Here is a 24,160-nt window from a genome sequence, read left to right on the forward strand (position 1 = left end):
GGGAATTTATTGCTGAGAAAATATAGCTATTGGGAATGTCTAATAGCCTGTGCCATCTTGGGCTGGCCATGCCCCATACATACACACTATTTCCCAGAACCAAGCTAGGGACTCTGAGGGGAAGGGTCCAGAGTGTCTGACTTGATCATTTTGATGTGGCCTAAAAATCAAGCCTTTACCTGTTCAGCCTTTTACTTTTTATCAAGGTCAGCTTGTGGGCCTAACTGGGCCCATGGCTTGTGTTTGTGAGTAAAGTTTTATTGGAACACAGCTATATGCATTTATTTACTTACTGGCTGTTTCACACTACACAGTTGAGTAGTTTGACAGAGACCACCCAGCCCACAGAACATGAAATATTTCCTGTCTGACAGTTTACAGAAAGACATGATCAGTCTCCTTTCACAGCGGGACCCAGCCAGGCGCGGTCACTCATGCCTGCAATCCCAGTACTTTGGGAGGCTGAGGTGGGCGGATCACAAAGTCAGATGTTTGAGACCAGCCTGGCCAATATGGTGAAACCCTGTGTCTACTAAAAATACAAAAAAATTAGCTGGGCATGGTGGCACGCACCTGTAATCCCAGCTACTCAGGAGGCTGAGACAGAAGAATCGCTTGAATCCGGGAGGCAGAGGTTGCAGTGAGTAGAGATGGCGCCAGTGTACTCCAGCCTGGGCAACAGAGGGAGACTCCATCTCAAAAAGCAAAAATAAAAAAGAGAGAGACAGTGGGACCCACAGCCTTTTCCAGTGACAAGTCAGTGTTAGCCCTTGTGTTTCTGGATGGGGGAAGGCTGTTGGCATTTTGGGTACAACAGTTCTTGTGAGACCTGCCCAGCACTTTGCAGGACACCTGACATCACTGGGGTACTTCCCTCTTCCAGTAAAATAACCACTGAAAGCAGCCCCTCATGTTTCTAAGCCCATGCCTTCCACTGTGCCGTGAGAACCAGGTACAGGGTCTGGCTGACACATAGGCCCCCTGAAAAGGGGGTGATGTCAGAGGTGGCTGGCCTCACATGTCCTCCCTGTGGCCCTCATGGTCATGTGAGGAGCAGGGGACTGTGCTGCAGCCTCCATCATGTGCTGGTGTGGGGTGGGTCTGGCGACCCCACATTGGCCAGGCTTTGAAAGGGGTTATTTGGTTTTCAGAGAATTACTGCAGCCATTCTCCAGGGGCGTCTATACCTGGGAAAACTCCAGGGCCTGAAGGCTTCTGGATCTTTGTAAGATTAATGATCCTTCATCATGAGTGCCTGCCCTGACTCGTAATTTTTTTTGCTGTTTTGTTTCAGACTCAGCGTAAACCAGATCACTGATGGTGGGGTAAAGGTTCTAAGCGAAGAGCTGACCAAATACAAAATTGTGACATTTTTGGGGTATGTCTTTCTCCAGAACACTGGGCCAACTACCTAGTAATAAACTGAGCTGCAGGGCTGGGAAGAGCACTGGACCGGGAGTTGAGTCCTGGATTCTCTGCGTGGCTTGGCCACTCATGAAGTCTTGCTGAGCCTCAGCCTCCTCACCTGTAAAATGGGGATCCCAGTTTAGACAAGTTGCTTTACAACTGGTTATTGGGGAAGGCAAAGAGAGAATATAAGGGAATATGTTTAATAAATGTTAGAATCCTGTTTACATAGTAGTCTTGACTATTATGGGTCCGGAATCCCTCATCCAGAGCCCTCGAGGCAAGACCCAAATGGAATCTGAGTGCATGCTATGGCGTGACGTGGCTCAGGTGTCTAAGGCTGTGCGCCGCTTTCAAACACTTTCATATTTCTCCCGCAGAATGTATGAACAGTCAAACCAAGTGTGGTAAGAAAGACCATAAATAGCTCCACATCAGTTGCCAAAAGAATTGTGAAAAATGTGGGGCGTTCAGAGCCTTTGAGGTTTTGGAGTCTGCGAGAAGGGACGGCGGGCCAGCCCCACACCACTGGTGGCTCTGTGAGCTGGAGCGCTTGTTCAGTTTCTTGGGGCCTCAGCGGCCTGCAATGTTAATGAGGACAGGGACACAAACCACCCTGGGCCACACTCAGCTCCAGAGCTCTGCAGCTGTGCAACCCTCAAAGCCTGAGCTTAGCTGCCTTTCAACATCCTTCTGCTGTATTATTGAATTGGCATTGAGCAGTGGGATAGCTGAAAGGTAGACATTGAGAAGTTTCAATATGCAGAGAGAATCTTTTCCCCTCAAGATGCTGAACGTAATCTTCCTTGTAAATACCCATCGCCTGCCAGTCACCAAGCCCCCTCGCACCAGGGCTTTGCATTATGTCCTAAGATCCTCATCACCACCCTGCAAGGGGGCTTTAATCATTACCCCATATTACAGATGGAGAAACTGAGGCACAGAGCCCTTAGATGACTTGTCCCAGGCCATAAAGCTGGGGGAAAGTGGTGGAGCTGGTTTTGAGCCTGGGTGTGAGACCCCAGAGCCCTGAACTCCCATGTCTATGTTTTCCCCTTTCAAACTAGACCTTGGAAATCAGTAGATAGCACATACTTCAAAAAATTGGGTTATTACAATGACATTGGGAGCCATGAAGTCTCACGGCTGTGCTTTCTCTTGAAGTTTATACAACAACCAGATCACCGATGTCGGAGCCAGGTACATCACCAAGATCCTGGATGAATGCAAAAGCCTCACTCACCTTAAGTAAGTGGGGTAGGCACCAGGTTCCTTGGTAGCTTCTCTTGGTCACCCGCTTCTGTTGTTCAGAGATTAAATGTCATGGTAAAGAGCTTTCATCCTAAGGCCTTCACTTGTCCCTAGCCAACGTTGGTCAAATAAGGACACCTCTGTGTGATCCGTGAGGCCTGAATTCTGGAAGGGCCACCTGTCTTGGTAGGGGCAAGGTTGGCATTTTGATTTTGTTGACTACTAACCCGAAGAAAGGACTCTCACCCTTTCTGGTGGTCTTTTTGCCCCAAGGGAGTTTCTTGTCTAGTTGGAAGCAAGAACTTGGGCCTTTGCCCTCTTGTAGATGTTCCCTGCCCAGGGGGTAACAGTGTGCCAGGCTTGGAGCCTCTGGTCCTGCTCTGACTGTAGCGACAAACCTTGACCCTTGGCAGTCAAAGTGGGGCCTCCCAGGTCTGCCAAGGGAAGTCAGTGATGCTGCTTTGGCCACTTAGAGGACCCCAGGGAGGGCACAGGTCCCTGAGCTTCTGCAGAGACTATGGGCCATCTCCTGGAGAGGAACCCTGACTGACTGTCCTCAGGGCTTCAGGTCCCTCCCTGAGAGGGGGCCCAGGGCATGGCTCTTGTGGGTCCCAGAAGAAAGTCCACAGTTCCCAAGATGGGGCTGGAAGGGGCTGTGTGCTGGGGAGGAGGATGGCCCACTTTGGAGCCCCTGCATAGCTGGAGGCTGATTTGCATGACTTTCTCTGCAGACTGGGAAAAAACAAAATCACAAGTGAAGGAGGGAAGTGTCTCGCCCTGGCTGTGAAGAACAGCAAATCAATCTCTGATCTTGGGTGAGTAGAAGGGGACGAGTGTGTATGTATAACCTGCTGTGTGTGCGTAGGCACCTGCTGTTCTTTTCATACATCAGTACACCAGGAGGACCACTGGGGCTCGCTGTCGGGGAGACACAGTGGAGAGCTTTCATCACACTGCAAAACTGAAACTGCGCTCATTAGGCAGTAACTCCCTGGCCCTGCCCACTCCCCTGCCCCTTGCAGCCACCCTTCTACTTCCTTTCTCTATGGTTTTGACTACTTTCCCTCATATAAGTGGAATCATGCAGTATTTGCTTTTTGGGGATGGCTGATTTCACTAGCATCATGTCCTCAAGGTTCATCCATGTTGAAGCATGTGACAGGATTTCCTCCTCCTTTTTTTTTTTTTTTTTTTTTTAACAGAGTCTTGCTCTGTTGCCCATGCTGGAGTGCAGTGGCTCAATCTCGGTTCACTGCAACCTCCATTTCCCTGGTTCAAGTAATTCTCCTGCCTCAGCCTCACAAGTAGCTGGGACTACAAGCACCCGCCACCATGCCTGGCTAATTTTTGTATTTTTAGTAGAGGTGGGGTTTCACCATGTTGACCAGGCTGGTCTTGAACTCCTGACCTTAAATGATTCACCCACCTCAGCCTTCCAAAGTGATTACAGGCATGAGCCACCACACCCGGTCAGGATTTCCTTCTTTTTTAAGGCTGAGTAATACTCCATTGCGTGGCCGTGTCACATTTTGTTTACTCCTTCATCTAAGAACAGTCACTGGGTTGCTTCTATGCTTTGGCTATTGGTATAAAGCTGCTGGGCACTTGGGCATGCAAATCACTCTTCAAGGGTCTGCCTTCAATTATTTTGGGTGTATACCCAGCAGTGGGATTGCTGGATCACATGGTAAGTTTTAATTTTGGAAGGATCGTTATACTGTTTTCCACAGTAGTGGCACCATTTTATGTTCCCACCCACAGTGCATGAGGGTTCCACTTTCCCCACGTCCTTGCCAACACTTGCTATTTTCTCTTTTTGACAGTAGCCATCCTAATGAATGAGAGATTGTATCTCATTGTGGTTTTGATTCTTGAGGCTTTTTAAAGCTTTTCATATCATTATAATTTTTATTGGATTATAAAAGGAACACAAGTAATTTTAGTTGGAAACTTTGAAAAAGAAAAATTACATTCTCAGAAAATAATTCTTGTTAACATTTGAGCTCAGTTAAGCCCTCTCACTTTCTCTTTCTTCCTCTCTCTTTGTACTATTTTTTAAAAATATAGTAGGAGTCAGATTTTATGTACAGAGTTTTATCCTTCTGTTTTCATTTAATCTCATTCCTTGCGTAGTTTTCCACTAAATTAAAAATGTGATGCCATTCAGTTGTATAGTAGATAGATACATATATTTAAGCAAAACACTGAAAACTCTTATTTTGGGTTCCAGCAAGCCACACTTGGAAGGATGTAGGCAGGTAGCTTGCTTGGTACAAATGTGTTCTTGAGGTAGCCAGTGCTGCACTGAGAGTGGGCCACACGATCAGGATCAGTGCACACTGTCTATACACAGTGAGCTTGCTTTGCTGTGTAGAGACAGTGTGCACTGATCCTGTTAGGAACAGCCAGCACATTTGTGTCGGTCACACGCTGTTCTAAGTGCTTTGTGTCTGTTATAACTCAGTGAATCCTCACAACAACTGCACGAGGGAATGCTCTAAGTATCCCACTTTATAGATGAGGGAACTGAGGTCCAAGAGAATACACAGTTGCCCCAAGTTCGCACAGGTAGCAGATGGCAGAGCCAGGACTGGAGTCCACCATCTTACCATGCAGACTGTTTCGGCCAGAGCCTCTCTGGATCTGCCGTGGGGGAGAGAATACAGCTCTAACACCACAGCTCTCCACCGAGATGGCCGTAGCTGCGGAGCTTGTTTGGGTGACATCCTCTCTATTTGACAGGAACACCGCTGATCGGGTTTCTGAAGGCACTTTCTGCTCTTTGTCTCCTGGAAGACAGTGTCTTCAGGAATGTCTCTGACCCTGCCCAGAGTTGAATAGATGCTGGGAACCCAGCACCTGCACACGGCCTTCCCTTCAGGTCTCTGCAGACCTCTGTGCTCCATGGGAGACATGCAGGTGCTTCCTCTCATGACCACAGGTTCCCAGGCTGAAAGCTCTCCAAAGCTCACAGTGAGGCGGTCTCTACCTGTGCCACTTGCTGATGGCCTTTGTTCACAAGGCTTCTCCTGCATTTCAATCTCACATCACCCCTTGAATCTGAAGTGCAGAGTGGCCCACTCAGAGGCCAGTGTGAGGAATTAGTGTCCAGGCTCACAGCTCCAGGGACTGAGCGCAAACATCTGCCTGTTGAGTATGAATCAAGCTGTGGCCATTGGCAAAAAAGAAGAGGTGGACATGGCTGTGTTTAGGGGAGCTAACATTCACTGTCTTGTCTCCTCCCTCAGGATGTGGGGCAATCAAGTTGGGGATGAAGGGGCAAAAGCCTTCGCAGAGGCTCTGCGGAACCACCCCAGCTTGACCACCTTGAGGTAACTGCGGCCCTGCTGTCTCCAGGGGCCAATCTGGTCCCTCCCGGGTACTCTAGGTTTGCTGGGGAAGGGTGATTGGAGCTCCTAATAGGAGGGGATTTGCATGTGTGATTTTCCTTACTCTTGTCAAACCTTTTATTGATGCATAAGAGGCCATCTAGTCAAGCATATTCTTTTTTTTTTTTAAGTTCTGGGATACATGTAGAGGATATGCAGGTTTGTTACACAGGCAAACATGTGCCATGGTGGTTTGCTTCACCTATCAACCTGTCATCTAGGTTTTAAGCCCCGCATGCATTAGGAATTTGTCGTAATAATATTTTGTCCCCCTCCCCTTGCTCTCCACCCCTTGACATGCTCCAGTGTGTGATGTTCCCCTCCCTGTGTCCATGTGTTCTCATTGTTCACCTCCCACTTATGAGAACATGTGGTATTTGGTTTTTTGTTCCTGTGTTTCCTGAGAATGAGGGTTTCCAGCTTCATCCATGTCCCTGCAAAGGACATGATCTCATTCATTTTTATGGCTGCATAGTATTCCATAGTGCATATGTGCCACATTTTCTTTATCTAGTGTGTCATTGATGGGCATTTGGGTTGGTTCCAGGTCTTTGCTATTGTAAATAGCACTGCAGTAAACAGACATGTGCATGTGTCTTTATAGTAGAATGATTTGTTTTTATTTTTTATTTTTTTGAGATGGATTTTTGCTCTTTTTGCCCAGGCTGGAGTCCAATGGCGTGATATCAGCTCACCACAACCTCCACCTCCCGGGTTCAAGCGATTCTCCTGCCTCAGCCTCCTGAGTAGCTGGGATTACAGGCATGCAGTACCACTCCTGGCTAATTTTGTATTTTTATTAGAGATGGGGTTTCTCCATGTTGGTCTGGGTGGTCTTGAACTTCCGACCTCAGGTGATCCACCCAGCTCAGCCTCCCAATGTGCTGGGATTACAAATGTGAGCCAGCCAGTAGAATGATTTATAATCCTTTGGATATATACCCAGTCATGGGATTGCTGGGTCCAATGTTATTTCTGGTTCTAGATCCTTGAGGAATCACCTTAAGTGTTCAGCTCAGTGAATTCTGCATGGGTCCCACACCAGCCAGCCACCACCCTCCTCAAGACAGAGGACATTTCCAGCCCCTCAGCCATCCCTGCATGCCCCTTGGGGTAGGGGGAGGGTTTCCTATGTGCAGATAAAATTTAGTAAGATGCTGGCCAGCAGGTTCCTTCCCCTTCCTTGTCTTCAGGACGATGTTAGAAAAGAGGGACTCTTCCTCTCTATAAACAGGGATGCTCCTACCCAGTCCCCGCTTAGGCCGCTGGCCAAATCTTGGGGCCTTGGTGTGTTCTGATGCTGTCCTTTCTGCCACTGAAAAAGAGTCCCAGAAGGTGGGGGCAGTAGCAGAAGAGACTTCGTCAGTTCTTGCAGATGGGGTACTTGATGGGGGCCAGCCTTTGGACGCACAGCTCACCAGGCCACCCCAGCTTCCAGCCCATGTACGGAAACCTGAGACACCTACCTCAGCCCACTGCTGTGTGAGCAGGCCGTGCTGATGGCCCATTTCCCATTTGGCCTGCCCTTGTGCTCTCTGTGGGCTCTGGGGAAGCAACACCTGAGTACCGCTATAGCTGAGCAGTTCTACAACCTGACTCAAGTGAGCCTGGGCGGGGCCATGGCCAGGCGGAGGCTTCCCAGCTGTTCTGAGGTTGAAGCCAAGATTAAATGTAGATGTGTCTGTAATAATTCACCCCAACTCTGTTGCTTCCTAGTCTTGCGTCTAATGGGGTCTCCACAGAAGGAGGAAAGAGCCTTGCAAGGGCCCTGCAGCAGAATACGTCTCTAGAAATACTGTGGTAAGAGCACAAGTCATTTCATTTGCTTATTTTTCTGAGACGGTCTCACTTTGTTGCCCAGGCTTGAGTGCAGTGGCGTGATCTCAGCTCACTGCAGCCTTGACCTCCCGGACTCATAAGGTCCTGCCACCTCAGCCTCCTGAGTAGCTGAGACTATAGGTACCCACCACCACGCCCAGTTAATTTTAAAATTTTTGGTAGAGATGAGGTTTTGCTATGTTACCCAGGTTTGTCTGGAACTCAGTTCTCTTGCCCTGGCCTCTCAAAGCTCTGGAATTTCTGGTGTGGGCCTCTGCACCTGGTACAGAGTTATTTTGAAGGGTTTGGGTCTTAGGAATTATCTCAGGGGCTATACATGGCCTGGAATCTTAATAGAAAAGGTGCCTCCCAATTGGAAAGGCTCTAGGCCTTTCAGTTAAGTTGATAACTTAATTTCCTCCTAGAAAAGAAAATAGCCACTTCCATAAGCATAATTAGGTACAGGAGGGGGAAGTGGGCTCCAGGAGCCTGGTCTGAGGCCTTGGCCGTCTAGGCCCCGGGAACCAGAAGGCTGGCCACACAAGCTGTCCAGGTGTCCTTGGATACCTTCAGATGTGCTTGGCAGAGGCCAATTTCCATGCACTTGGTTCAAAATGCTCTCCCTTCCTCCTCTTCACCTGCCTTGCCCCAGGCAGCCCTCTTTCCCCAGGTTTCCACATCAGGGTTGGCCTTTGTGCTCCATCCAGCTCACCTGTCACTTGTCACCTGAAGCCCACAGTCCTTGCTCCCTTTGTGCACTCCAGGGCACTTACTAAATGGATATGGTCTCCTGAGGGTGTTTTTTTTTTTTTTTTTTTTTTTTTTTTTTTTTGGTGTTCACTTTTTCATGGTCATTCAGTGTTTTATTTTGCTTTAATTGTATTTTATTTACATGGCTGTATCATACATTCCACACAGGTGGCTGGGTGCAGTGGCTCATACCTGTAATCCCAGCACTTTGAGAGGCTGAGGCAGGAGGATCGCTTCAGGCCAGGAGTTTGAGACCAGCCTGGGCAACATAGCCAGACCCTCCCATCTTAAAAAGAAAAAAAGAAAAAATTCCTTACAGGTGAGGGAGTTGTAATACACTCCTCCCTATTAGCTACTCATAGGCCAGTGCTCATTTGATCTTACTAAATTAGTTACCCAGAATGACAATGTCATCTTTATGAGAGTTCTGACAGTAGGCTGCTGGCCAGTAAGTGCATCTTAAATTATTTCCCCTCAAAAAATCATTTAACATTTTGAAAAGTCATATATGGCTATTGGAAAAAATATAAGACAGTAAAGTCTTAAAAGGAGGAAGTGAAAGTACCTCCCTTCGCGCTTTCCAAAATAACCTTTCCTTTCTAGGCTTTTGTTCTATGTATGTTCAAAGATACGCAGAATAGAACAGCATTCAACAAGTGGCCCTAAAAATATCTTAATCACAGATTGCACATAATTTACATGTCCCTTTTAGGGTTTCTCAATCTTGACACTGTTGATTGAGAATCATTTTGGTCCAAGTGATTCTTTGTTATGGGAAGGCCATCCTGTGCATCGTAGACGGTTTCGGAGCATCTCTGCCCTGTAGCTCCCGGTGGTGAGGATCAAAAATGCCTCTGGACATGGCCAGGTGCCCCATGGAGAGTAAAATCACATGGATAGCAGTCATGTCAACACCTAGTAGCCCTCAAGTGCTGACTGCATGCCATGTGTTATTCTACACCTTTCCCCTGTATTAACTTGCTCAGCCTCACAACCACCCTATACAATCTATATTAGTAATATTCACATTCACCAGTGAGGAAACTCAGACCCAAAGAACTTGACCCCTTGCCCGAGATCACCCTGCTCGTGAGTGATACAAACCTGCCCAGGCTGAGTCTGGAGCAGGTGTCAATGCTGTGCTCTTCTCCCTCCTCATTCTACCTCATTCTCCCTAAGAGCTGCACAATGGAACACTGAATAGATGTCACAATGTATTTCATCAGTTTTTTCTGATTTAAACTTGTTCAGATTTTACATTAGGCTACATAATACCACAGTGTATGCTGCAATGTATAAAGCTTTGCATGTATATTTTTGCACGCTATAGCATAAATTTCTAGAAGTCTAATTGTCTTAAAGTGAAACACATTTAAATTTTGGACAGGCACATCCAAACTGCCCTTCAAGGAATGATTTTTGAAAAATATTCTTTCTGTTCTATTCTTCCTAATGATTCTTTCGTCCACTGGCACAGGTGGGTCCTACCCTATTTACACTGAGGAGCTTTGGTGCTTTATCCAGACCACTTCTGGTTTTAAGAACCATTGAGAGCCTTCCTGAACTTTCACTTAACTTGGGTCCCTCACCAGTTAACTCAGTGCAAAGTACTGACCACATCTTAACATGCAGCCGGTGGCTGTTTCAGGTCTTCAGACTGACTTGGATGACACATTGTCAATGGTCTTCAAGGGACCCTGAGACTAGAGAAGACCCGAGAAGCAGGCCATTGGCCCTTTGTTTTCTGTGGTGCCCAATCTTCCATGAAATCTGAGGGCTCAGCAAAGGTGGAGAGGTAGGGTGGCCTCCTCTGCAGGCAGCCAGGCAAAGAGATAGGAGCTCTGGTGCAGGATTTGCATTAGAAATGAGTCCCATTGATCTGTAGGGCTGAGAGGCTGGGCTTGGAGCCTGGCTGTTTTCTGAGTTCTCAGCAACTGATCAGCTACATAGCTGGAGAGCCTTGGGCTGGGCTCCCACTCCTGTGAACTCTAAAACAGTGTCTGCCAAGTAGGCTCTCTTGAGTAAATACTTCCTTTTTTTTTCCCGCCCCCCAGGCTGACCCAGAATGAACTCAATGATGAAGTGGCAGAGAGTTTGGCAGAAATGTTGAAAGTCAACCAGACGTTAAAGCATTTATGGTAGGTAGCTCAGCCTTAGAATTTCACACTGTGCTACTTTTCCAAAGTATTTTTTGAGATAAGATTTACATACTGTAAAATTCACTCTCTTAAAGTGTACAATTCAGAGGTCTTTAGTGCAACCATCACCATCTAATTCTCGAGTGTTTTCACTACCCCTCCCCACTCCAGAAAGCCCCTGTGTATCCGTTAAACAGTCACTCCCTGTTCTCCTTCCCAGACCCTGGCAACTGCTAATCCACTTTCTGTCTCTATGGATTTGCCTACTCTGGACATTTCATATAAATGGAATCAAGCAATATGTGACCTTTGGTCTCTGTGTTCTAGCATGTTTCATTCCTTTCTATGGCCAAATGATAATTCACTCTAAGGCTATTTCACAGTTTATTAATCAGTCAATGGGACATTTGGATTATTTCTACTTTTTCACTATTATGCATAATGCTACTGTGAACACTTCTGTACATGCTTTTGGGTAAACATATGTTTTTATATCTTTTGGGAACATACCTGGGAATAGAATTACTGGATCATAAAGGAATTCTGTAATTTTCTGAGGAGCCATCAAACCGTTTTCTAAAGTGCACGTCCTATTTTACACTCTTACTGGCAACATATGTGGGTTACAGTTTCTTCACACCCTCACCAACGCTTGTTATTGTCCATCTTATTAAATCTAGTTATACCAGTGGTTGTGAAGTAATACTGTGGTTTTGATTTGCATTTCCCTGATAACTAACAATGTTGAGTGTATTTTTATGTGCCTACAGCCTGTCTATATAGCTTCTTTGGAGAAATGTCTCCATATCCTTTGCCCATTTTAAAACTGGGCTTATTTGTCTTTTTATTGCTAAGTTGTAGGGGTTCTCTATGGATCCTGGGTGCTAGACCTTTACTAGATACAGATTTTGCAAATATTTTATTGCTTTCTGTGGAGTTTTCCCTCTTTCTTGATAGTGGCCTTTGAAGGACAAAAGTTTTTTTTTATTTTTTCTTGAGATGAAGTCTTGCTTTTGTCACCCAGGCTGGAGTGCAATGGCATGATCTCAGCTCTCTGCAACCTCCACCTTCCAGGTTCAAGTGATTCTTCTGCCTCAGCCTCCTGAATAGTTGGGATTCAGGCATGAGCCACCACCCCTGACTCATTTTGTATTTTTAGTAGATACAGGGTTTTACCATGCAGACCAGGCTGATCTCAAACTCCTGACCCCAGGTGATCTGCCTGCCTTGGCCTCCCCAAGTGCTGGGATTACAGGCGTGAGCCACTGCACTTGGCCAGTAGTTTTTAATTTTGATGAAGTCCAGTTTATCTTTTTTTCCTTTGGTTGCTTGTGCTTTCAGTGTCTTAGCTAAGAAATAATTGCCTAATCCAAGATCACAAAGATCTCCACCTAAGTTTTCTGGTAAGTGTTATAGTTGTTTCCCCTCACATTTAGGTCTGCAATCCATTTCGAGTTAATTTTTGTATAAAGTGAGCGTTAACCGCGTTCTCTTGCCCGTGGCTATCCGGCTGTACCAGAGCATCATGTGTTGAACAGATTATCTTTTTCTATTGAATGGCCTTGACACCCTTGTCAAAAATCAATTGACCATTAATGTACGGGTTTATTTCTGAATTCTCTGTTCTTGTCCACTGATTTATATGTCTCTCCTCTGCCAGGACCATTGCTGGAGCTTTGTAGTATGTTTGGAAATCAGGAAGTGTGAGTTCTCCTACTTTGTTCTTTCTCAAGATTGTTTTGACCATTCTGGGTTCTTTGCATTTCTTATGAATTCAGACTTGCCCTGTCAGTTTCAGCAAAAAGACTAGACTGTGCTACATGTTGTTTTTATTTTGTGTTTTAGTCTGCAGAAATATTTTATCCCATTCCCTAAGTGCAAGCCAACCCCTTCCAGGGAGAGTAGAGCTCAGACGGGGCCAGAAAGAGAGTCTCAGCTGCTTTGTGCATTCCCAACCTGCACCAGCCTAATGAAGGCAGCCCTAGTGGGCGGATGTGCCTGGACACTGCCAAGCTTTTTGGGGCATGAGGTGCTCTCCTTTCTGGCCTCCTGCCAAGTCTTGGTTGGAGGCTGCCTTCCTTATCTTCAACGAAGCCTAGGTGGTGACTAGAAAACAGCAGAGTGTGACCGAATGCAGAACTCCGTGCCCACTACCAGGTTCTATTTTTGTCTCTTTTGAAAGGGAAGGTCATCACCTCCACCACAGAGCCCAGGGGCCCTAGCCCTTGTGAGGTGTGGCTGGGAGTACCAGGTCCTGGCTGCAGCCCAGCCACGAGTGGTCCCGTGTGCTTGGGCAGTAACAGTGCCAAGAGTTCCCTTCCTTGGACACCAGACAGATACGTTGATTTCTTCAAGGTTCTGTAGGTGAAAAGTGGGGAGGGAGGATTTAAGAGGAGCTGCAACAGCTCTGCGATGCTGCCTCTCAAGAGGGAGTCCTCTTCACTTACGACAGCATAGGGCCCTTGTCTTCCTGGTAAGGTCTTTCTTCTTGGATCAGTGCCAGGATTTCTAAGGGTCAGGTTTAGCAGGAGACTATTCTGCAAACAGCCAGGAGCAGGGCATGTCTCTGTGATGAAATGGAGGCACCACAGCCTCTTGCCACATTTATTTCCTGGTTGGGTTAGAAGCATAACTGCCCAGGGGAGCATTTCAGGAGAGGCCTGGCTTCCTAGTGATTTCTGAACCCTTGGTTTCATTTGGATCACTGCCACCTAGAACCATGGGGTACATCCTCAGAGGCCCCGTTATCGAAGCTTTTCCATTGAGTCCCATGAGAGCTGTTTCATGGCAGCAGAACTGTTTCTCCCCCTCCCTCTTGCATGTTGGTAGCCTCTTGACTTTCAAACCTGCCTTGCCTTTCTCTAGCTACCTGGAAGGAGATACCAGACTTCCTGTTCCCATGAGGTGGTCTCCCAGATATTTTGATTACGTGCCTTTGCAGTGAAAAATGCAGACACACACATCCATTCATGTATTACATTACTTACATATGAATATATGTTTACTATTAAAACAAACAAAAATTTTAAAATGTCAAGCTGCCCTTTAGTGTATCTGATCTGGACACTTTTAGCCAGATACAAAGTCACATGGACTTGGTTCCTCCCGACCAACTTGTCTCTTATCCCACCACATCCTTACAACACCCTAATGAAAGGGGCAGATTTGATCCAGTATTATGGTTTTTATACAAGCTATATTCTTCTTTCAGGCTTATCCAGAATCAGATCACAGCTAAGGGGACTGCCCAGCTGGCAGATGCGTTACAGAACAACACTGGCATCACAGAGATTTGGTAAGATCCCAGCGTTTGTCACAGTAATAACAGCAGTGACTGTTCCATCAGCACCACTGACTATGTGCAAAGCATGATGCAGAGTGGTTTCCATTTATTCCTCCAGCAACCCTGCACCATCGTGGAATTAACTCTGTTTTATAGATGTAGACAGAAGCCCAGACCAGTGAAATAAAATTGCCCAAGGTCATCATGAGAGAAGCTGGAATTCAGCCCAGAATGCCTGATTCCATAGTCTGTGCTCTCCTGCCCTGGGATCCTGCCCTCATGTACCTTCATTGGGTGGTATGGGGGAAGTAGTCATTGAAATGATTTCCTACTAGAAGTAAATCCCCCTGGGACTCAGTGATTGAGAGGATGTGCTGGCCATGAGTTTGGAGCTCGTTCTTCCCCTTTTCTGGGTTCTATGAGACATTTGTAGGCTGATTGAACTGACTTATACTTTGTCTACTTTTTTTCTGCTTCGAGAACTTCCTTATGCTAGTAGAAGAAAAAGTTTGCTTTACTATGACATTGAGCTCCATGCCACTTCTTTCTTGCCTCCCATGAGGCACAGACACCCCCACTCAGCAGCTCCCTTAACAACTTAATTGCCTGGGTGAGCTGGGACTGGGTGGATGCTGGGAGAAGGCCTTATATTAGTTCTCATGCTGCTAATAAAGACATACCTGAGTCTGGGTAATTTATAAAGGAAAGAGGATTAATTGACTCACAGTTCCACATAGCTGGGGAGGCCTGACAATCATGGCAGAAGGCAAATGAGGAGCAAAGTCATGTCTTACATGGTGGCAAGAGAGCTTGTGCAGGGGAATTGCTCTTTAGAAAACCATCAGATCTCATGAGACTCACTATCTCTACCTGGCCTGTCCTTGACATATAGGGATTTACATTCAAGGTGAGATTTGGGAGAGGACACAGCCAAACCATATCAGGCCTATGGCTCATGCACGATGTTTCCAATAGAAACAACAGTGGCCGTGCTCATGTACCTGCTTCATACCAGGCCCTGTGTTAGGGGTGGGGATGTGGCCATTACTGTGACCTAAGTGCTGGCTGACCGGAGCTGAGCATGGAGCACCCAGGATACCTGAACCCAGACTCGTAAATGCTCTGGAAACTTACTGTGAACTCCAGAGCCTGAGACACTGTGCTCAGTGTGAAGCTCCAACCCAATGGAGACTGGCAGAGGGCAGAGCTGCTTTCTGGGGAAGATACAGGAGCTCCTGAGCCCACTGTGGCTTCTCTGAGTTCCAACGGGCAGTCTCACCATGGACCCAAACCCTCAGGGCAGTGCCCACTCCTCATTAACTATGTCCTCCCTTCAGGACTGGGGAGACTTTCATAGCCAATTAAAAAAAAAAAAGATACAGCTCCTTGGCCAACACAGGCCTCTCAAACAGCGTTTTTTAAACTTTGCCTTAGAACTTGTTTGGAACTTGTCATAAAATCAGATCAGTTTGGTGAGTTACAACCAACAATATTTAAAAAGAAATTGGAACAGAACAGAATATCAGGATGCAATGTGCACAGTAGGGATGTATTTCATTCTTCTTAGTTCATGCTTGCATGTTAGTGGGTGTGTATTTGCATAAGCATTGGTTCACAATGTAAAAATTAATTCTTTTATTTTTATATTTTATTTTTATTGCATTTTAGGTTTTGGGGTACATGTGAAGAACATGCAAGATTGTTGCATAGGTACACACATGGCAGTGTAATTTGCTGCCTTCCTCCCCATCACCTATATCTGGCATTTCTCCCCATGCTATCTCTCCCCAACTCCTCACCCCCCACTTTCCCTCCCCTACTTCCCCCCAACAGACTCCAGTGTGTGATGCTCCTGTTCCCTGTGTCCATGTGTTCTCATTGTTCAACACCCACCTATGAGTGAGAATATGCGGTGTTTGATTTTCTGTTCTTGTGTCAGTTTGCTGAGAATGATGGTTTCCAGGTTCATTGATGTCCCTACAAAGGACATGAACTCATCATTTTGCATGGCTGCATAGTATTCCATGGTGTATATGTGCCACATTTTCCCTATCCAGTCTATCATTGATGGGCATTTGGGTTGGTTCCAGGTCTTTGCTATTGTAAACAGTGCTGCAATGAACATTCGTGTGCATGTGTCCTTATAGTAGAATGATTTATAATCCTTTGGATATATACCCAGTAATGGAATTGCTGGGTCAAATGGAATTTCTCTTTCTAGGTCCTTGAGGAATCGCCACACTGTCTTCCACAATGGTTGAACTAATTTACACTCCCACCAACAGTGTAAAAGTGTTCCTATTTCTCCACATCCTCTCCAGCATCTGTTGTCTCCAGATTTTTTTGATAGCCATTCTAACTGGCGTGAGATTGTATCTCAATGTAGTTTTGATTTGCATTTCTCTAATGACCAGTGATGATGGGCATTTTTTCATATGTTTGTTGGCCTCATGTATGTCTTCTTTTGTAAAGTGTCTGTTCATATCCTTTTCCCACTTTTGAATGGGCTTGTTTTTTTCTTGTCAATCTGTTTTAGTTCTTTGTAAATTCTGGATATTAGCCCTTTGTCAGATGGGTAGATTGCAAAAAATTTTTCCCATTCTGTTGGTTGCTGATTCACTCTAATGACTGTTTCTTTTGCTGTGCAGAAGCTGTGGAGTTTGATTAGGTCCCATTTGTCTATTTTGGCTTTTGTTCCCAATGCTTTTGGTGTTTTGGTCATGAAGTCCTTGCCTATGCCTATGTCCTGAATGGTTTTGCCTAGATTTTCTTCTAGGATTTTTATGGTGTTAGGTCTTATGTTTAAGTCTTTAATCCATCTGGAGTTAATTTTAGTGTAAGGTGTCAGGAAGGGGTCCAGTTTCTGCTTTCTGCACATGGCTAGTCAGTTTTCCCAGCACCATTTATTAAACAGGGAATCCTTTCCCCATTGCTTGTTATTGTCAGGTTTGTCAAAGATCAGATGGTTGTAGATCTGTGGTGTTGCCTCCGAGGCCTCTGTTCTGTTTCATTGGTCTATATCTCTGTTTTGGCACCTGTACCATGCTGTTTTGATTACTGTAGCCTTGTAGTATAGTTTGAAGTCCAGTAGTATGATGCCTCCAGCTTTGTTCTTTTTGCTTAGAATTGACTTGGCTATGTGGGCTCTCTTTTGGTTCCATATGAAGTTTAAGGTGGTTTTTTCCAGTTCTGTGAAGAAGGTCATTGGTAGCTTGATGGGGATAGCATTGATTCTGTAAATTACTTTGGGCAGTATGGCCATTTTCACGATATTGATTCTTCCTAACCATGAGCATGGAATGTTTCTCCATCTGTTTGTGTCCTTTTATTTCATTGAGCAGTGGTTTGTAGTTCTCTTTGAAGAGGTCCTTTACATCCTTTGTTAGTTGTATTCCTAGATATTTTAATATTTTTGTAGCAATTGTGAATGGCAGTTGGTTCTTGATTTGGCTCTCTTTAAGTCTGTTATTGGTATATAGGAACGTTTGTGATTTTTGCACATTGATTTTGTATCCTGAGACTTTGCTGAAGTTGCTTATCAGTTTCAGGAGATTTTGGGCTGAGGTGATGGGGTCTTCTAGGTATACTATCATGTCGTCTGCAAATAGAGACAGTTTGACTTCCTCCTTTCCTAATTGAATACCCTTTATTTCTTTTTCTTGCCTGATTGCTCTGGCTAGAACTTCCAGTACTATATTGAATAGGAGTGGTGAGAGAGGGCATCCTTGTCTAGGGTCAGATTTCAAAGAGAATGCTTCCAGTTTTTGCCCATTCATTATGATATTGGCTGTTAAATAGTTATTGTCGTAAATAGTTATTATTATTTTGAGATACATTCCATCAATACCTAGTTTATTGAGGGTTTTTAGCATAAAGGGCTGTAGAATTTTGTCAAATGCCTTCTCTGCATCTACTGAGATAATCATGTGGTTTTTGTTTTTGGTTCTGTTTATGTGGTGAATTACATTTATAGACTTGCGTATGTTGAACCAGCCTTGCATCCCTGGGATGAAGCCTCCTTGATCATGGTGGATAAGCTTTTTGATGTGCTGTTGCAATCAGCTTGCCAGTATTTTATTGAAGATGTTTGCATCTATGTTTATCATGGATGTTGGCCTGAAGTTGTCTTTTCTTGCTGAGTCTCTGCCAGGTTTTGGTATCAGGATGATGTTGGTCTCATAAAATGCTTTTGGAAGGATTCTCTCTTTTTGGATTGTTTGGAATATTTTCAGAAGGAATGGTACCAGCTCCTCTTAGTATGTCTGGTAGAATTTGGTTGTGAACCCATCTGGACCTGGGCTTTTTTGTGTGTGGTAGGCTCTTAATTCCTGCCTCAACTTCAGCCCTTGGTATTGGTCTATTCAGGGTTTCAACTTCTTCCTGATTTAGGCTTGGGAGGATGCAAGTGTCCAGGAATTTATCCATTTCTTCCAGGTTTACTAGTTTATGGGCATAGAGTTGTTTGTAATAATCTCTGATGATGGTCTGTATATCTGTGGAATCTGTAGTGATATCCCCTTTATCATTTTTTATTGCATTTATTTGATTCTCTCTTTTCTTTTTTATTAATCTGGTGAGTGTTATCTATTTTGTTGATCTTTTCAAAACACCAGCTCCTGGATTTATTGATATTTTGGAGGTTTTTTTGTGTTTCTGTCTCCTTCACTTCTGCTCTGATGTTAGTTATTTATTGTCTTCTGCTAGGTTTTGAGTTTTTTTAATCTTGTTCCTCTAGCTCTTTCAATTTTGATGATAGGGTGTCGATTTTAGATCTTCCCTTGATTCTCATGTGGACATTTATTGCCATAAATTTCCCTCTAGACACTGCTTTAAATGTGTCCCAGAGATTCTGGTATGTTGTGTCTTCGTTCTCGTTGGTTTCAAAGAACATCTTTCTTTCTGCCTTGATTTCATTGTTTATTAAGTCAACATTCAAGAGCCAGTTGTTCAGTTTCCATGAAGCTGTGTGGTTCTGAGTTAGTTTCTGAATTCTAAGTTCTAACTTAATTGCTCAGTGGTCTGAGAGACTGTTATGATTTCCATTTTTTGCATTTGCTGAGGAGTGATTTACTTCCAATTATGTGATAATTTTAGAGAAGGTGTGATGTGGTGCTGAGAAGAATGTATATTCTGTGGACTTGGGTGGAGGGTTCTGTAAATGTCTATTAGGTTTGCTTGGTCCAGGTCTGAGTTCAAGTCCTGGATATCCTTGTTAACTTTCTGTCTGGTTGATCTGTCTAATATTGACAGTTGGGTGTTAAAGTCTCCCACTATTATTGTGTGGGAGTTAAGTCTCTTTGTAAGTCATTAAGAACTTGCTTTATAGGTCTGGGTGCTTCTGTATTGGGTACGTATATATTTAGGATCGTTAGCTCTTCTTGTTGCATCGATCCTTTTACCATTATGTAATGCCCTTCTTTGTCGCTTTTGATCTTTGTTGCTTTAAAGTCTATTTTATCAGAGATGAAAATTGCAACTCCTGCTTGTTTTGCTCTCCATTTGCTTGGTAAATCTTCCTCCATCCGTTTATTTTGAGCCTTTGTGCATCTTTGCAGGTGAGATGTGTTTCCTGAATATAGCACACAGATGGGTTTTGGCTTTTTATCCAATTTGCCAGTCTGTGTCTTTTGATTGGGGCATTTAGCCCATTGACATTTAGGGTTAATATTGTTATGTGTGAATTTGATACTGCCATTTTGATGCTAGCTGGCTGTTTTGCCCGTTAGTTGATGCAGTTTCTTCATTGTGTTGATGCTTTTTACCATTTGGTATGTTTTTGGAGTGGCTGGTACTGGTTGTTCCTTTCTGTGTTTAGTGCTTCTTTCTGGAGCTCTTGTAAAGCAGGCCTGGTGGTGATGAAATTTCTGAGTAATTGCTTGTTTGTAGAGGATTTTATTTCTCCTTTGCTTATGAAGCTTAGTTTGGCTGGATATGAAATTCTAGGTTGAAAGTTCTTTTCTTTAAGGATGTTGAATATTGGCCCCCACTCTCTTCTGGCTTGTAGGGTTTCTGCTAAGAGATCTGCTGTGAGTCTGATGGGCTTCCCTTCGTGGGTAACCCAACCTTTCTCTCTGGCTGCCCTTAGCATTTTCTCCTTCATTTCTACCCTGGTGAATCTGACAATTATGTGCCTTGGGGTTGCTCTTCTTGAGGAATATCTTTGTGGTGTCCTCTGTACTTCCTGGACTTGAATGGTGGCCTGCCTTGCTAAGTTGGGGAAGTTTTCCTGGAAAATATCCTTAAGAGTATTTTCCAGCTTGGATTCATTCTGTCACATTCAGGTACACATATCAAACGTAGATTAGCTCTTTTCACATAGTCTATATTTCTTGGAGACTTTGTTCACTTCTTTTTATCCTTTTTTTTCTAATCTTGCTTTCTCATTTTATTTCATTTAGTTCATTTTCGACATCTTATATCCTTTCTTCTACTTGGTTGATTTGGCTGTTGAAACTTGTGTATGCTTTGCGAAGTTCTCATGTTGTGTTTTTCAGCTCCATCAATTCACTTATATTCCTCTCTAAGCTGTTTATTCTCATTAGCATTTTGTCAAACCTTTTTTCAAGGTTCTTAGTTTCTTTGCATTGGGTTAGAACATGTTCTTTTAGCTCAGAGAAGTTTCTTATTACCCACCTTCCGAAGCCTGATTCTGTCAATTCATCAGACTCATTCTCCATCCAGCCTTGTTTCCTTGCTGGTGAGGAGTTGTGATCCCTGGAGGAGGAGAGGCGTTCTGGTTTGAGGTGTTTTCATCCTTTTTGCACTGGTTTCTTCCCATCTTTGTGGATTTATCTACCTGTGGTCTTTGTACTTGTTGACTTTCAGATGGGGTCTCTGAGTGGACATCCAGTTTGTTTATGATAAAGTTATTTCTGTTTCTTTCTTTTCCTTCTAACAGTCTGGCCCCTCTGCTGTAAGACTGCTGAGGTCCACTCCAGACCCTGCTTACCTGGGGATCACCTCCAGCAGCTGCAGAACAGTAAGGGTTACTACCAGTTTTTTCTTCTGCTATCTTTGTCCCAGAAGGATACCCACCAGATGTCAGTCTGAGCTCTCCTTTATGAGGTGGCTCTTTGGATATATGGGGGTCAGGAAGCTGCTTGAGGAGACACTCTGTCCTTTATAGGAACTCAAATGCTGAGCTGTGAGCTCTTTTGTTCCATTCAGAGCTGCTGGGCAGGTACATTTAAGTCTGCTGCAGCAGAACTGATAAACATGTTTTTTTGTTTTTTTTCCAGGTGCTCTGTCCTGGGGAATTAGGGCTTTATTTGTAAATTTCCGTCATGCTGCTGCCTTTTTTCAGGGCTGCCCTGCCCAGCAAGGCACTAGTCACTGTCTGCCTGCAGAGGCTTTCCTGAGCTGCTGTGGGCTCTGCCAAGCTGCCGTGTGCTCCACCCAGCTGCAGAGTGAACTTCCCTGCAGTCCCATTTATAGGGGTATAGTTAGAACTGCCTCAGCAATGACAGCCTGCCTCTGTAATGGCGGACTCTCTCTATAATGGCGAACACTGCCTTGGCAATGGTGGGCTGCCTCAGCAATGGTGGACTACCTCAGTAGTGGTGAACTGCCTTGGTAATGGCAGATGCCCCTCCCCCACAGAGCTGGACCATCCTGGGTTCCGCTGTGCTTGCTGTGAAACTCTCAATCCAGAGCGTTTCAGATTGCTGTTTTTTTGTGGGGGTGGGACCAGCCAAGCCTGATCACCTGGCTCCCTGCCTCAGACCCCTTTATCTTTTTTCAGTTGAATGGGCAACTGTGTCTCCCAGGCGTCCCAGTCACCAGTTGTAACAGTGCCCAGATTTGTGTGATTTCTTGTGCGGAGACCTGCTGTGCCGGCTGAAACAGCTGCTGGAGACTCGTGGCGCGTTTTCACCCAGGAATCTCCTGGCCTGGCTCCCTGTTTCAGCCCCGTTTTTTTTCAGTTGAACAGGCGACTCTATCTCCCAGGCATTCCAGTCATCTGTTGAAAAGGCACCTGGATCTGTGTGATTTCCTGAGCAGCAACCCCCTGCACCGGCTGAAACAGCCGCACTGGAAATTCGTGGTGCTTTTTCACCTGGGATCTCCTGGCCTGGCTCCATTTCAGTCCCCTTTTTATCAGCTGAATGGGTGCCTCTGTCTCCCGGGAGCTCCAATTGCTGGCTACAACGGCACCTGGACCCATGTATTTTGTGCAAGGACCCCTGTATTTTGTGCAGAGACCTGCTGTGCCGGCCAAAACAGCTGCACTGGTGACCCGTTGGGCTCCTCCACCTGGGAATCTCCTGGTCTGTGGGCAATAAAAATCTGTCTGGAAATGCGGCGTCCACTAACCCTCTGCGCTTTTGCTGGGAGCTGCAATCCTGAGTTGCTCCTAATCAGCCACCTTGGATCCTCCTCCATAAAAATGTAATTCTTATTTGGGGTTGTAGACAAAAAGTTTTATGAAAAACACTGTTGGCTAGGCATGGTGGCATGTGCGTGTAATACCAGCACTTTGGGAGGCCAAGATGGGCAGATCTCTTGAGCACAGGAGTTTGAGACCAGCCTGAGCAACATGTGAAAACTGATCACTACAAAAATTAGCTCGATGTGGTGCTATGCACCTGTAGTCCCAGCTACTCAGGAAGCTGAGGTGCGAAGATGGATGCCTGGGAGGCTGAGGCTGCAATGAGCCAGGATCATGCCACTGCAATCCAGCCTAGGTGCCAGAGACCTTGTCTCAAAAAACAAATAGAAAAACACCATCATAGAGAATAGAGCCCAGATCCAACCAGGCAAGTGACCTGGGGAGCCCAGCCTGCCCGGCAGCCTGGGAAGTGCTGGAGGGCATTGGAACTTAGTTTGCATGGGTCTCTGCCCTCAGGCCACTGCATTTCTGCTGATTCTTATGTTTTGAGGACAGTAGGTGGAGGGGTAGAGTAAGAAGACTGTCGGACTGCAGAACAGTTTGCAAAGCATAGTTGGCTTCTACTTTTTTCTGTAGCTGGTTAGGAGGGTAGTAAAGACCCACAGTTGCTTTAGTTCCCTCAAGTTTCAAAATCTGCATTGCTTTCCTCTTGAGGACCACCATTCCTACACAAGTAACCATTTGAATAAGGCCAGGAGCCTTCAGATTCACAGGGTGGAGAGGGGAATCGGCCACCAATTCAGAGTGGGCAGGACAGGCCGCCTGGGTGCTGGTCTTGGGAGTGTCCTCAGTTAGGTCCTTGGCTTATTCTGGGAGCCTTCAGAGTATGCTCCTGTGTGTGTGACTTCATGGGACTGGGCTCTGAGAAGGCCGTGGCTTTGTTGGCCCTGCCAGGGACTGCCACACCAGGCAGTGGTCGAGCTGTTCAGGCAGCCAGGTTTAGGGAGCTGCTCTGCTTGGAGCCAATACTTACGAGTGAGCCTTCTCCTTGGACTTGTTGTCTGTACTGACTCTTAGTTCTACCTTGTTCCTTTCTGAAAATAAGTTGGAAGTCTGAAGTTGGTTGGTGAGTTCTGCCTGTAAGGACAGAAACTAGAAGTGTACAGTGAATATCGTAAATTACAGAAATGTATCCCACTCCAGTATAACAGCTTTCTGTGAGGCTATCTCCTCCAGACTGTGGCCCTAGGGACCAGGCCTGTGACTTCATTTCTTCCTTGAATAAGAAAATGCTTGAGGACCAGGGACTGTGCTAGCACCAAAAATCCGGTGGTGAACAAAATGGCTTTATGAGTTCACTGTCTAGTAAGCAAGACGCACATTAAAGAAAAAAAAAAACGTCATTTGTGTAATTATGTAATTACAACTGTGATGGGAACTACAAAGGGAAGGCCAAGAGGGAACCTGATTTAGGTGAGGTTACAGGGAGGGCCTCTCTGAGGAAGCAGCATGAAGGATGCATAGGAGTTAGTCAGCTGCGGTGAGTATTCCAGGCACGGAACAGCATGTGCAAAGGGTCTGGGGCAGGAGGGAGTGTGGTGTCCTGGAAGAACAGCAAGAAGCTGCTGTGCCCTGGGGTTCAGAAAGTGTGGAAGAGGGAACTCCAGGAAGCTGATGAGATAGGCAGGGACTGCCCTATAAAGATCTGTGGGTCATGATGCATGTCTTTGGTCTTTATCCTAAAAGTGATGGAAAGTCAGTGAACAGTTTGAAGCAGGAGAAGGATGTGATCAGA

At 45.4% G+C, this 24,160-nt stretch overlaps 1 protein-coding gene across 11 annotated transcripts in view; it reads left to right on the forward strand.

Annotated features, from left to right (window-relative positions):
* Positions 1–24,160, forward strand: part of NOD1 (nucleotide binding oligomerization domain containing 1) — a 56,100-nt gene that overhangs the window by 30,593 nt on the left and 1,347 nt on the right. For 2 of the 11 annotated variants that reach the window (XR_013523899.1, XR_013523900.1), the window contains 7 exons: positions 1,295–1,378; positions 2,572–2,655; positions 3,390–3,473; positions 5,907–5,990; positions 6,712–7,847; positions 10,670–10,753; positions 13,965–14,048. Coding sequence is in view for 6 of the 11 variants with exons in the window: in XM_035253518.3 (XP_035109409.3) it covers positions 1,295–1,378; positions 2,572–2,655; positions 3,390–3,473; positions 5,907–5,990; positions 7,764–7,847; positions 10,670–10,753; positions 13,965–14,048 (588 nt within the window). In the remaining 5 variants the exon portion in view is untranslated. Of the gene's footprint in view, positions 1–1,294; positions 1,379–2,571; positions 2,656–3,389; positions 3,474–5,906; positions 5,991–6,711; positions 7,848–10,669; positions 10,754–12,413; positions 12,457–13,964; positions 14,049–24,160 lie in introns of all 11 variants that reach the window. The other 9 variants (XR_013523897.1, XR_013523898.1, XM_035253518.3 and 6 more) reach the window with 5 other exon arrangements.

This window comes from Callithrix jacchus, chromosome 11 (assembly GCF_049354715.1).
Source record: "Callithrix jacchus isolate 240 chromosome 11, calJac240_pri, whole genome shotgun sequence".
Lineage (NCBI taxonomy): Eukaryota > Metazoa > Chordata > Mammalia > Primates > Cebidae > Callithrix > Callithrix jacchus.